This window comes from Elgaria multicarinata, chromosome 3 (genome assembly GCF_023053635.1).
Source record: "Elgaria multicarinata webbii isolate HBS135686 ecotype San Diego chromosome 3, rElgMul1.1.pri, whole genome shotgun sequence".
In the NCBI taxonomy this organism is placed as follows: Eukaryota; Metazoa; Chordata; class Lepidosauria; order Squamata; family Anguidae; genus Elgaria; species Elgaria multicarinata.
Window position 1 is genome coordinate 142,644,666 of NC_086173.1, and position 14,390 is coordinate 142,659,055.

Sequence of the window (14,390 nt, forward strand, 5' to 3'; positions counted from 1 at the left end):
GCCCATCAACAGTGACAACACTGAGCATGCGAATGGCTCAGCCCAGACGCCCCTCCCCGCTCAGGACAATAGTTCGCTCCGGCCTTTCTTGAGCCTCCCGATATCCCTCTTTCGCGTTGGGGTTCTTCTACGTCAGCGACGTTCAGGCTCGCCTAGGTGCCCCTCCCCCGCGTTTCCCGACAGCGGAAGTGACGCCTCGCTGGAGGCCAGGGCTTCCGGTGCGCAGGCCACAGTGGCCCGGCTAGAGATGGAGGAGTCGGAGGGGAGGTGATTTTCTTCCTCTCCTTTTCCGCCGCCCCAGCTGCCTCTCCGGCTTCACTCACTGCCGCTTGTGCGAGGTGCGTCCGTCGTGCGGGACCGGGGTGGCTGCGGCCTCCAGACCGTCTTATCCGCTCTCTAGGTGAGCGCAGGGCTGGGGGAGCCGGGCCTTGTTTACATTGAGGGAGGGAGAGGGAAAGACGTTATATTGAGGGCTGTGGTAGTATTGCAGGGAGGGAGCACTTGGCTGCAGGGCAGGGGCGCCTCGCTGGCTTTCACCTTAGCAACTCCAGCTCCCCCCCCCCGGGTGTGGGGCACGAAGGTGAGAGGGGGGCTGGCGCTCTTCTTCCCATTGACGGAACCGATATGGTGGGTCGAATATTGGAGTTGGGAGGCGGGTGATAACGGCCTCGGGTTTGCCCACACGCCCCACTCTCGGCCGTGGAACTTGGACAGGTCACGAGCTCTCAACTTAGCCGAATAAAGCAAGCGAAGCCTGCACGCGCTTCTTAAGTTTTTTGGGGAAATTAATATTTGCGGGCGCACACTTGCACGTGAAAGGACTATGCTACCTCTCTGGTCACCCAAGTGACCTTTTTTAGTATTTAAGGGCGCAATCCTATCCATGTTTAGACAGAAAAAAGCCCTACATCTTCCAGCATTCTTCAGCTAGCTATACTAGCAGGGGAATACTGGGAGTTGTAGGACTTTTTTCTATCTAAACATGTATACGATTTTGTCTTAAAGTAAACAGATATCTCAAATTGTTTTTACTGTTGCTGTTTAATTTTGTATGTAGTTCCAACAGTGTGTGAGTTACCATATAGGCTATAGAAGTTATGTCTGTGTAACCAGCACTGAGGACAAAGCAAATTATAAATGCAGCTGCTACTTGGAAGGCATGTATTCTACAGCAGACCATTAATATGATAGTGGAGGGTGAAATTAGGGATTTGTAAAGAGGAACTAGACATAAATTAATTGAGGGGTGGTAGTGGAACGTAGACTTAAACTTTTACCCACTATTCTGTATGCAAAGGCAGCATTTGTAATGGGTCATAGAAGGTGCTCCTAACAGGAAGTGTTTATGCACTTTGACGGTTAATATGGCTAAAGCTCAAGTGCAAAGTCTAACAAGTACTCCCAGTATTCCCCTGGCAGCATGGCTAGCAGGTTTGCATGTCTGAGCTTCCCTACTGGAGCCTGGTTAACTGGCATTCAGAGAGTTATTGTTAGTTTCCCTAAATTACTGATCCCAGCCATATTTGCAACATGTGTTGGTGGTTAGGTGAATGAATGGACAGCTATGGAAATAGCTGCTTTGCTTCCACTTGGTATCTGAAGTGACAATGTCCTCGATTTAGTGAGGAACCCTTTCTATAATACAGCAACTTTAACAAGTTAGTATTAGAGAGTCATGCAGTTATTTCAATTTGGCTGAAATATACTCTTTTATGTGGACATTCCTTAGAATAGATTCAGTTTCAGGCTTATGATAGCAAGTTATCTCAGGGTAAGTATAGCATTTGTAGACAGCTAGATCTCCTGAAAGAATATGACTTGCTTTCAAAACTGGGTGTTTTATCCAATAAATAAGCACATTGATAAACAAGCTCCTAGGTAACATAGCAATAGACTCAAAATTAGCTGAAATAAGTAATCAAGCTCAAATCAGTGTTCACAAGTCCAGAGGGAATTTGTTTATTTACCATTTCTCCCTACTCTTCCATCAAAAAGGCTCCCAGAGTGGCTTACATAAGATTACATTATTTCATTGCATGAACATTTGTTTAAACAAGTGAAAGAATTGTTCATTTTATATACCCCTCTTCTGTAATGAAGTATTCATTCACATAACACTTGATTGTCTTTGGGAAGATTAGGATTTCTGTTCTAAAACTGAATTAAAAAATCATTTTAATAAGTGATACTTTGGCAAAGGGGGATGACTGTTTGAATGCTTTGACATGGTGAAGATAGGGCTCTGTACAGATTTCACATATTTTCTAGTGAGTTAATATTACATGCCAGGGTTGTGTCAAAGCATCCAAAGGACGTTTAACCTTTCAGAAAAGAAATCACTTTGTAGTGGTTTAATTTAGTTAGTTTAGTTATGGTGTCAAAATTGTCCTTGTAATTCTCCCGTATAATAGGCAATAATATTTCTGGCACACTTGAATTTAGAAACTAAGTACTTGACAGTTCTAAATACATCTGAGGTTCAATTTCTGTCATATTCCGGTGTGTCTAACACACTGTAAAATAGTGTAGAGTTGTACAAGTGGTGAAAGTTCAGTTCCTAGTGACTGCTATTGAGTTGTACGAAAGCAAGCTGGCTGCAGCATGGGATACTGATGGGTTGGGAGATCCTGACTGAATCATAATTTGCCTTGTTTCCTTAACTGTGTAACCTGATTGCACCCTGCTTACCATCTCCAATGTAAGTTAATGTTGACTATTCCCTTCTGTGCAGTTCTCAAAGGTTTGTCATGGTCTAGACTGTTCTATTCCTGGCTCACAGCCCTCTAAACCTCCCTTGCCTTTCCACTTCCTTCCTCCCACTAGTATACTGCCATTCCTATATTGTGCCTGGTTTTGCCACAACTCTACTCTACTCCTTGGTTTCTCTTCCTTTCTTTAAGTACTTGCTTTTCAGCCCACAGGCCCTTTGCCCCATTTCCTTTAGCCATCTCTTAGACTCTCTAGCATTTCTGTTCCCTCCCCCATCAGACATTCCTTCCTGATCATAAGCACTTTGAAATTTCTTCAGAAATCCCTCTCACATTAGCTGCTTTCTCTTCTATCCTTCCTTTAGATGAATGTTTTCTGAGTCAACTGCCTACTTTGCTTCCTTCCTTTAGCCATCTTGCCTCTGGGCTTCCAGCCCTTACCAACCCCACAAAGTATGTCCTGAACCTAGGATCTGTGTAATGTGTTAATCTCAGCCAAACTGGCAATTCTGTCTCCTCTCACAGAAGGTAGACTGCAAGCATTGATAGTGTCCCCCCACCCCCAAGCTTGAATGCTTATGACTTTTCATACCGTCACACAAGCTCAGCATATCAAAGGCTTCATTGCAGCAGGTATGATATGATATAGAGTTTTGGGGTGCTTGAGGGGGAGAAGTAAAGTGGCTCTCATTTTTTTAAAAAAATTGATTCTCCCCTGCCCCCAATGACCTCTACTGACATGGACCCCTGAGAGTGGGGGCACACTGTGTTCACAGACCATTCAGGGGTCTGTACTGTATGGGCCTTTCTTTCCCCAGTCGTGGAACCAATGATGGTAGTCAAAGGCATGTTGTAAAAGGCATCTGTAAAGACTATAAAAATGATGTGGTTACTGTAGTCATTTCATTTATTGGTAACACTTTGCAATTTACCACCCTCAGGGTCAGGGGTATTGTTTTAATTAAACAGCGTGACATAATGAGTTCGCATTGCAAAAGAGAATGTTATTCCCTAACTAAAGTCTTGTGAACAGGCTTGGATTCTGAAATGACAAAACATCAGAATTTCCTTTTACTAGAAAATGAAGGCTGTTAAGTCCTGGCATTAAAGACTTGTTCTCCCATTTAATTGGCCCTCCCACACTATGTTTCCCCGTCATCTAGTATGTTGAAAAAAGAGTTGCCCTCTTTTTTCTACAAAGTTAGTGTCTGTCTCTGAAAAGTGTGTGAGTTGGGCTTTTCAGTACTGTGTTGGAATTACTATCTTATTTGGAATTACAGTCTTATTCTTGCAGTTTATTGTCTTATTGACTATAAAAATCAATATTCTATGAAAGCACCATAAATTTGAATAGCAATTCAATTCTTCTCATGTCTCTATTTCATATTCCATTCGTCTATACTGTAAACCTCTTCTATAAGCTAGTAATTACCTATTTGCTGGTGTCTCCAGATGAATGTTCACTGCCATGGGGATAGAGAAGTATATACACTTGATGTAATGCTGTTCTTATGATTCTACATGTAGCACCCTACTCTTCCCTACTAGCCTTAAGATGAACTACTGGGTTCATATGGAAGTTGTGTGTAGGCTTTTCCCACCAGTCTCTTTTTTCTTGCAAGTGTGACTCTATACCCATGGGGTAACTCCATAGGGCAGGTGACTGACTGTGGCTTCAGTATTGTGGGTGGAGAAGGGGAGGAGCCTGGGTGAGTGGAAGTGTAATCTTTATAGTATCTATAAGGTTGGTATAAAGTATTTGGTTGTCAGAGACTTTAAGTCCTTGAGGAAACTCGGGTAATGGGAAAACTACTTTGGGAGCAAGATTTGAAGAGCCAGAACGTATGTTTGTTTATTCATTCATTTATTTATTTATTTATTACATTTTTATACTGCCCAATAGCCGAAGATCTCTGGGCAGTTCACAAAAATTAAAACCATGAAGAGCATAAAAACAACCAACACAAATACAAAATACAATATAAAAAGCACAACCAGAATAAAACCACACAGCAAAAATTAATATAGGTTAAAATATGAGATTAAAACAGCAAAGTTTAAATTTAAGTTAAATTAGGTGTTAAAATACTGAGAAAATAACAAAGTCTTCAGCTGGCGACAGAAAGAAAACAATGTAGGTGCCAAGCAAACCTTTCTGGGGAGCTCGTTCCACAACCGGGGTGCCACAGCAGAGAAAGCCCTCCTCCTAGTAGCCACCTGCCTCACTTCCTTTGGCAGGGGCTCACGGAGAAGGACCCCCTGTGAATGATCTTAAGGTCCGGGCAAGTACATATGGGAGGAGGCGTTCCTTCAAATAACCTGGCCCCAAAGTGTTTAGGGCTTTGATTGTTAATACCAGCACTTTGAATCGGGCCCGGACCTGGACTGGCAGCCAATGAAGTTGTAAAAGGACTGGCGTGATATGAGCTTGCCGGTCAGTCCCTGTTAGTAGGCGGGCTGCCCTGTTTTTTACCAGCTGAAGTTTCCGGACCGTTTTCAAAGGCAGCCCCACATATAACGCATTGCAGTAATCCAAACGAGAGGTTATCAGAGCATGGATAACTGTAGCTAGGCTATCTCTGTCCAGATAAGGACGTAGTTGGTATATCAGCCTAAACTGATAAAAGGTGCTCTTTGTCACTGAGTTCACCTGTGCCTCAAGTGACAGTTCTGGATCCAAGAGCACCCCCAAACTATGGACCCGATCCTTTAGGGAGAGTGCAACCCCATCCAGGACAGGACAAACATCACCTCACCGGACAAATGAACCACCCGCTAACAGTACCTCTGTCTTGTCTGGATTGAGTCTCAGTTTGTTAGCCCTCATCCAGTCCATTACCGTGCCCAGGCACTGGTTCAGAACAGCCACTGCCTCACCTGGGTTTGATGAAAAGGAAAGGTAGAGCTGGATATCATCCGCATATTGCTCAGTCCACATTTCCGGATAACTTCCCCCAGCGGCGGCTTGTATATGCTAAACAGCATAGGGGATAAGATAGAGCCCTGTGGAACCCCATGTCTTAGGTGCCACGGCACAGAGCAATAATCCCCCAGCACCACCTTCTGAAAACGGCCATCCAAGTAGGAGCGGAACCACTGCAATGCAGTACCTCCAACTCCCAGCTCAGACAGCCTATCCAGAAGGATACCATGGTCGATGGTATCGAAAGCCGCTGAGAGGTCCAGGAGAACCAACAGGGTCACACTCTCCCTGTCTCTCTCCTGGCAGAGGTCATCCCACAGGGCGACCAAGGCAGTTTCCATTCCAAAACCAGGCCTGAAACCCGATTGAAATGGATCTAGATAGCTTCTGTTCTTGGTTCTCTTCTACTGGACGAAGCTGACTGAACCCATGGCAGGACTTCACCTTAATTGCAAATCAAGTATTTGTTGGAGTGAGCCACAGGGTCCCAATTCACATCATTACCATGGCTTAAACGTCAGGGTTGCTTGTTTAAGCTGCAGAGTGTGCTGGCATATGCCGGGCGCCATTTGCCTAATTACCCGCCCAGGCGCAGCTTGTTGTGTCATCTGAACCCAGGTGCCATGGTTTGTGTGAGGGGGAAACAGTCCTCAAATAACCCAACAACAGCCAATGTGTTAGTTGATAGTTCTTTCCGCCTCAAACAAACCATGCCATCGGTTTGGATGATATGACAAGCTGTGCCCAGGTGGGTAGTTAACAAATGCCATGCAGCACATGCCAGCGCTTAAGCAAGCCACTGTGTAATTCTCATTGAAATCAATGAAATTTATTTCCAAGTAAACATGTTAGTTTGGGCTACATGTTGGGCTACATGTTAGGCTAGTTATATTAGATGGTGGTGGTTTTTTGAGCTAAGCCGTGGTTCTTTTGCTGAATGTAAAGTAACTGCAGGGCTAGATCTGTGTGTGAAATATATTGGTTCCACTAGGCTAGACCCTATGACAGAGAGAGGTGTTTTTCCATGGAAGTAACTTTTTTTGTGGTATTTATAAGTATTATTGGTGACTTTTTGGTCATGTTCATTAGAAAATGTAGGTTGTAGCTGGCTAAAACCATATGTCCAAATTATTGATGAGATTTTTGGAGAAAGCATCTAGTTATAGTTGCTAGCAGAGTAGAATGTATATAGAATCCTGCCTTTAGCTATTTTCATATCACCCAGGGACCTGTGTGCTTTTTAACAGATACTTTTAGGAGCTAAACTAGGCTCTGAATAAGATAGCTTACTAAGAATTTCCTGCCTTTTGAGTGTGGGATATTGGGTGTGTGCATGTGATAGCTCTTGGTTTGCTTATCTTCCAGCCTCTGACTTCTAAATTGGGTTAGAGGCAGACACATTTCACCATTCAACTATTGCTTCAGCCAGTTTGTTTCCCAAGTGTGACAGGACGTGATGCTTCTTTAAAAGTAATAAAGGTCATGGGAACTTGAGTTACATACTTTGAAGGTACCAGGTGTCATTACTACTGTGTAGTGGTTATTTAGTGCTACTAGTTACATTGGCACAGTTTTTGCCAATGAAGATTACTATCTAGGTGAGAAAGTTGGCTAGAGTAAACTGTTAGCAGACAGTGTAGAAAAGATTAGGATATGGTGCTCTAGGGAGGCCTTTGCAGAAAAGTGAGTTTTGGAGTTAGAGATTGAAGTGGATTGATGGGTAATAATAATAATAATTAATAATATATTTATTTGTTACCCGCCTCTCCCTCTGGATCAAGGAGGCTGTTGCATGTGTACTGAGCACTGTTAAGTTAAAGATGTGAAGGCAGGACTAGAAGAGGGAAGCAAAGCAAAATGCTGTCCTTTCTCTTTTGAGACAGCGAAATCCTGATGAACTGTGTGGATTCAGAAATAGTTCTTTTGAGAGTTGAAACTCAATCCATAAAAGATGGAGGTGTTGAGAGTTGGCAGGCCAGTCAGCTTGTCTCAAGTAGGGTCACCCTCCTTTTAAAATGTAACCCCCCATCTAGAGCAGGCTGACCACCTACTCCTGACAGACAAGTTTGTAGCTTGGGGTGCTCCTGGATTCAGCATTGTTACTATGCATGTGGAAGCTTTGGCTAAAAGTGCCATTTACAGCTATGCCTAATGAACCAGCTCTGACTTCTCTACGAAGATATAGCTAGATAACCTCTAGATTAGACTACTGTAGTGAACTGTACATGAGTTTGCCTTTGAAGTCTGTTCGGAAACTTCAGCTGGTTGAGAAAGCAGTGGTCAAGCTCTTCAGAAGATTTGGCCAAAGATGTCATATTTACACGGATCCTCGTGAAGCTGCATCCATTACTTCTGAAGCACTGTTCAAAATGCTTGTTTTACAGCTCTGCCTGGTGACTGTTGAGGGCACTGCTGCTATCACATGTCCATTATTTGGCAGTAAGGCTTGAACCTTATCAGTAGTGGCACCTCTGGCCAGCCTGTTGCACTTGTTTACAAGGGTCATGAAAATTGTCCTTGTTAGAAGGAGATTTATTTATTTATTTATTTTACTTTGCATGAAGTAATGTAATTAGAGCTGAAATACTGGACACTTTATGCACGTGGGTAGTTTTATAAGTGACTACTGTTAAGGATTTTTATGTTTTGATTACTTTAAATTGGGTTATTTAATTTGTATGGTATTTTGTATGACTTTTAATTTTGCTAGGTAGCAAAATAAATAAATAAATAGGCAGAGATTGGAGAAGTGGACCACCACATCACCCTTTATATATTTCAGCAACACTTTTCAAAGTGTTATTTTACCATTCTTTTCCCACTTAAAACTGCAGCAATAACCCTGTGTAGTAGGCTAAATGGAGTGGGAAGAGAGAGTCATTCTTATTGCCATGCAGAGAGTGAAGTTCACACTTGAGCAGGAATTTGAGCATGCATCTTTAAGCAATCTGTGGACAGGAATAATGTGGCCTCTTACAAAAAAAGTTCAAAATATACATTAAGTGTGAGTATTGTTGCTTACTTTTAATTAATTTGTTGTGCCCTCCCCCCCCCCCCCCCCGAACTATGTTGTTGTTGACAGGCTATTTCCACACTCTGTGGGCATAACAATTAAACTTGTTTGTCTGTTTTCTTCTCTCTCCCTGGTCTCTCCCCCCCCCCCCCATTTAGGAGGTAGAAAAGTCAGATGAAGTCAAAAGAGCGATAGTGTGCTTGAAAAAGAGACAGACATTGCTCTCCTGCTCTGCAGTTTGGCAGAGCACTAAGATGTCTGTGGACATGAACAGCCAGGGCTCTGACAGCAATGAAGAGGACTATGATCCCAACTGTGATGAGGAGGAAGAGGATGAAGAACCTGGGGACATTGAGGATTACTATGTGGGGGTAGCAAATGACGTGGAGCAACAGGGAGCAGATGCCTTTGATCCTGAGGAATATCAGTTCACCTGCCTGACTTACAAGGAGTCCGAGAGTACCCTGAATGAGCACATGGTCAGCTTGGCCTCTGCATTAAAGGTGAGCAGTGTTGTGGCGTTTGATGAAGGTGCACCTTTAAGCCTGCAAATGGACAACACAAACTTGAATCGCTTGGTCTGCCATCAAAGCTGTAAGTGACAACTGACCAAAAGTACTGTGGATCTGTCTGGGGTGTTTCCACTATTATTGGCACTGGGCTTGTGTGTGGGTCTTTGTATGGGCCCCTTTACATGGAGCTTCTTTAACATTCATGGGCAACAAAAATGCACAGGATTTCATTTGATCATTCATTTATTTACTGAACAGTATAAAACCTCCTTGAATTTTTTAGAAAAATGTTTCCAGTCTTCAGTATTACAGATAAGCAACCATAGGTTGAATCCAGTTAGCACCACCCACCAACAGAAAAGCTTCATCATTGAAACCAGGAGGGGGGGCAGTTCCTTCTCCCCACTGCAGCTCCCCAACCATCTAAAAATGTGCTCTTCAAGGGGGCACAAGGAGCTGTAGGAGGGAAGGAAAAATTCTGTTATGGAAGCGCAGGTCCATTCATGCAACACTGAATTTTGCCCCATATATTTGAAATAAGAATATAATAAGAATAATAATTTATTTCTTACCCACCTCTCCACTTGGATCGAGGTGGGGAACAACAGTAAGCATAAAATACATAAAATACTGATTTAAAACATGGTATACACTGTTTAAAAACATCCTAAAAGCATCCTAAAAACATACTAAAATATCCTGAAATTCTACTGGATAGGTCTGCCAGAAGAGATCAGTCTTGACAGCCTTCTTGAATGATAAAAGACTGTCAAGCTGACGAGTCTCCTCCAGCAGGCTATTCCACAGTCTGAGAGCAGCAGAAGAGAAGGTCCTCTGGGTTATGGTTGTCAGCCTAGCCTTTGCTGACTGAAGTAGATTCTTCCCAGAGGACCTGAGTGTGCGGGGCGGATTGTATGGGAGAAGGCGATCCTGCAGATAGCCTGGACCCAAACCATGTAGGGCTTTAAAGGTGATAACCAACACTTTATACTTCACCTGGAAACTAAAAGTTACCAGCATGTGCACTACCATCTTTAGGTCTTCTAACGCTAGGAAGGGGCGCAGCTGACGTATCAGCCGAAGCTGATAGTAGGCACTCCTGGCCGTCACATCTATCTGGGCTGTCATTTGGAGCGACGGGTCCAGAAGCACCCCCAAGCTGCGAACGCAGTCTTTCAGGGGGAGTGTAACCCCATCCAGAACCGGTTGACACACCTCCAAACCCAGGTTGTGGCCTTTGACAGCAAGCACCTCCGTCTTGTTTGGATTCAGCTTCAGTTTGTTTTTCCTCATCCAGCCCATTACCACTTCCAAGCATTCATTCAGAGGAGACACACTATCCTTAGCTGACGCTGTTGTCGAAGGCATAGAGAAATATATTTGGGTGTCATCAGCATACTGATAGCACCCTGCCCCATGCCTCCGGATGATCTCTCCCAGAGGTTTCATGTAAATATTAAATAGCATTGGGGAGTCCTGCTGGAAACCCCAACTCAGGACATGTTGAGTTCCCGAGCAACTGGCGTTGAGAGGCATAGTGCCTCTGATGTTAGAGGTAAATTATAGCCATCATGACTAGTAGCTATTGATAGTCTTATTCTCTATGAATTTATCTAATTCCCCTTGAAAGCTATCCAAGTTGGTAGCCATCACTATATCTTGTAGTGTGAATTCTAACTGTACGCTGTGTGAAGATGTACTTTCTTTTATCTGTCCTGAATCTTGTACCGCTCAGTTTCACTGGATGACCCCGAATTCTAATCTCAGAACCACACCATGAATAATTTTATAACTTCTATTGTGTCCCCTCTTACTTGACTTTTTGCTAAGTTAAAGAGCCCTCCAGCGTTATTACGTTTCCTCGTAGGAGAGTTGCTCCACCCTCTTGTTCATTTTGGTTGCTTTTCTGCACTTTTTCCAGCTCCAAAGCATCATTTGAAAGGTATTGTAACCTGAACCAGTGTGGTTGCACCATAGGTTTGTGTAAGGCAGGGATGCAGAACCTCTTTCAGCCTGAGGGCCGAATTCTGTTCGGGGAAGCTCTCGTCTCAGCCTCACAAAAACAAAGTACTAAAGAAAAACGAAATGCCCATGAAGCCAGGTTTGATAGTTACTGGGCAGAGTAGAACAGTTTATTATTAGGTGACAATGAAATATCTATGTTTAGTAGATTATAAATACTCATATTTCAGAAATGCTCAGATTAGTTCTTCATTTCTATAGAAAAATCTTCTCAAACTCAATGTATCTGGTAGAGGCGTTGGCTCAGTTTAAAGATTAATTGTACAGCTAATAGGCGTACATCCAGATTACATAATAATCAGGCATTTACTCGAATGCATGAGGGTTTAAAGTGGGTGGAGAGGGCGCTGCTCCCCACATCTCCAGGCATACTGTCACCACCTCCCTCAGTTCAGTCCCTGCTGTTTTGAATCAGCAACTCTAAAAGGGCGTTCTACTCGGTTGCTTGAACGCAAGCAGAATTCTCTCCACAATAGCAGATGCTGCCTTATCACGGTTCCTGATCCCATCTGGAGATGTAGGGGATGGGGCCAGGGTGCATACCCCATCCCTTTATCCACTTTAACCCTTCTCACATTCAGCCAAATGCCTGAATAAGGCTAACGTTAACCTAGTTATTATTTCAAAGAAACTTAGTATTTACGTTAACAATATTTTAAATCTGATTAAAAAAATTAAATCCATTTTTCAGTTCTTCTATTAAAAATGTTTTTTATTTTTATTCACCATGCTGTATTGTCTTAACTAACTCCCTTTCCTTGCTCTGCTACCCAGCCTGTGACTTTACGTATATGAGTTCAGTCATCGAAACAAACGGAAAGCCTGTTGACCTTCAAAGCTCTTCACGGTCTAGCTCCTGCCTATCTTTCCTCTCTCATCTCACACTATTGCCCCGCTCGTGCTCTTCGCTCCTCTGATGCCATGCTTCTTGCCTGCCCAAGGGTCTCTACTTCCCTTGCTCGGCTTCGTCCATTTTCCTCTGCTGCCCCTCATGCCTGGAATGCTCTTCCAGAACACCTGAGAACTACCAACTCAATCACAGCTTTTAAAACACAGCTAAAAACTTTTCTTTTCCCTATAGCTTTTAAACTTTGAGTTTGTTCTGACTCTATACTGTCAGCTTCACCCTTCCCGGTGCCTGTTTACACTTCCCTGTGCCTGTTTGCATTCTCTTTCCCTTCTTATTGTTTACTACAACTTTATTAGATTGTAAGCCTTTGCGGCAGGGTCTTGCTATTTACTGTGTTATCTGTACAGCACCATGTACATCGATGGTGCTATATAAATAAATAATAATAATAATAATAATAAAAGCCCAAACTTTAAAGAAGCAGAAGCTAGTAGTTAGGCTGGATGGAGCCATTTTCATGAGATGAAAAACTGACATGAATGCCCATGTTTATTGGTAGGAAATGCAATGAGTGTGAGTGTGGCAGAGCCATTAATTCTATGGTTCAAAGTATAGGCTTAATGTATTTGTGATGAGACATAATTGTAAGTTATTTTTTAAATGAGAAAGAAATTAAATGTTTTATTTATGATTTATATTTTTAAAAAAGTCATTAATTTTTTTTTTAACAAATCCAGTGTAGTTTTTTTATGCACCCTGGTTCAAATGGGATTCTGGGTAGAACTTTTATGCCTTGGCTTAGTCAGTGTTCATCCTTGTGGCTTCTAATTTCTTCCCCTGGTAATCTTCTACCCCATTATATCCTTTCAGCAAACAGCTTTTGCAAACCTTTGTTTTCCTAGCCTCATACCATCTCTGCCTTTGCTAAAATATTACTCCTACCCCCCTGTATAAAATGTAGTTTTGCAATCAGTATAAATTCTGGTAAACTGATATAGTTGTTTCTTCACAAACCCTTCTCTTTGCTCTTTTTTAGTTGATTTTGGGAACTTTGCAAAGCAACCCAAGGATGAGGCTGCCTCTGGGGATGGATGGGGCATTCCTCCGTGTTTCTCATGGAAGCAGCTTGCTGCTCCCTTGTTGATCATGTTCCATGGAGACAGGGCCTTCTAATAGGGACATGAGGGAAATTTATAGGGGGCAGGTAGCTTGCAGGTTTGAAGTTACCCATTTCTTATATAGGCAATAATGACCATATTTGTTCAAGAAGTTAAGGCCAGAGTAAGTAAGGTAAAGTCTTTTACTCTGCCAATTTGTGTAAGCAAAATCTAGCTTTTATTGGGTTGCTGAAGAATGTTCTGTGTAGCAGAAAAGCATTAGTAATTCTTAGTTGCACCATAGTTGGCATCTCCCCCCCCCCCCCCCGGTACATACATTCAGCTCTAGAAATCATTGCAAAAAAAGGAAGCCCGAGATGCTGTGCTAATAACTGAAGCTTAAAATAGATCTTCAGTGAGTAGACAGAGGCAAGGAACCTTTATGTTCCAATTTCGCAATTAGATATTGTGTTGTCTTTTTTGAGAAGTAATAATCATAGATTTCAAAAGAAGCGGATCAGAGCTCCTGAAACCCTATCATTACTATGACAAGTGGTTTGTTTAGAGGTAGGCACTCTTGCCTCCTTCCGTACTAATGACTAATTGCTCCCTGGGGGGGGAAAAAACCACATTTCTATATACACACTGAACTGAAAAGAACAATCTCCTGTAAGTATTTGGCTAATACTGCTTGGGCAGTAGACTTAATCAATAAGCTTGCAGGCTTGCTGATGCCAGTATTTGTCACTTGTTCTAAGCCATCTGGCATAATTATGATACACAGTTATGGCCTACCATGAACTTTAAAGCCACCAGCAGTGCAGAACAGATTTGTTTCATCTCTTGTAATGGTTTTATCGATACTTGAAACCTGACCTAATAGTCACTAGGCTAAAATCAAGACTTTTCTCTTCTCCCAGGCATATAACAGCATATGTTGAGTTTTTTTAACTGGCCCCGGAATAGTTGTTTTAACTGGATATTGTCTGTTTTTATGCTGTTTATGGTTTTCAAATTTTGTATACTTGTTTTCAATGTTCAGTGTTTTAATCTTTGTAAACCACTCAGAGAGCTTCAGCTATGGGGCGTTATATAAATGTAATAAATAATATTAATAGTAATAATCCAAATGAAATGGTGGACTCATTAAACTCTGAGAAGCTTATTGAGACATAATTGAGATGTGTGATCGTGTTCTATTTGTGCACATTAAATGTTAGGTGTTTCTATAAAGTACAGTGGAACCTTGAGTTTTCTGAAGGTGT

General features: G+C 42.5%; 1 protein-coding gene across 3 annotated transcripts in view; it reads left to right on the forward strand.

Annotated features, from left to right (window-relative positions):
- The first annotated feature begins 204 nt into the window (after positions 1-204).
- Positions 205-14,390, forward strand: part of ARIH2 (ariadne RBR E3 ubiquitin protein ligase 2) — a 42,553-nt gene continuing 28,367 nt past the window's right edge. For 2 of the 3 annotated variants that reach the window (XM_063122098.1, XM_063122101.1), the window contains exons 1-2: positions 205-400; positions 8,803-9,147. In XM_063122098.1, the coding sequence (XP_062978168.1) occupies positions 8,899-9,147 (249 nt within the window). In that variant the 5' untranslated portion in view covers positions 205-400; positions 8,803-8,898. Of the gene's footprint in view, positions 401-3,319; positions 3,342-8,802; positions 9,148-14,390 lie in introns of those variants that run through there. The other variant, XM_063122099.1, reaches the window with a different exon arrangement.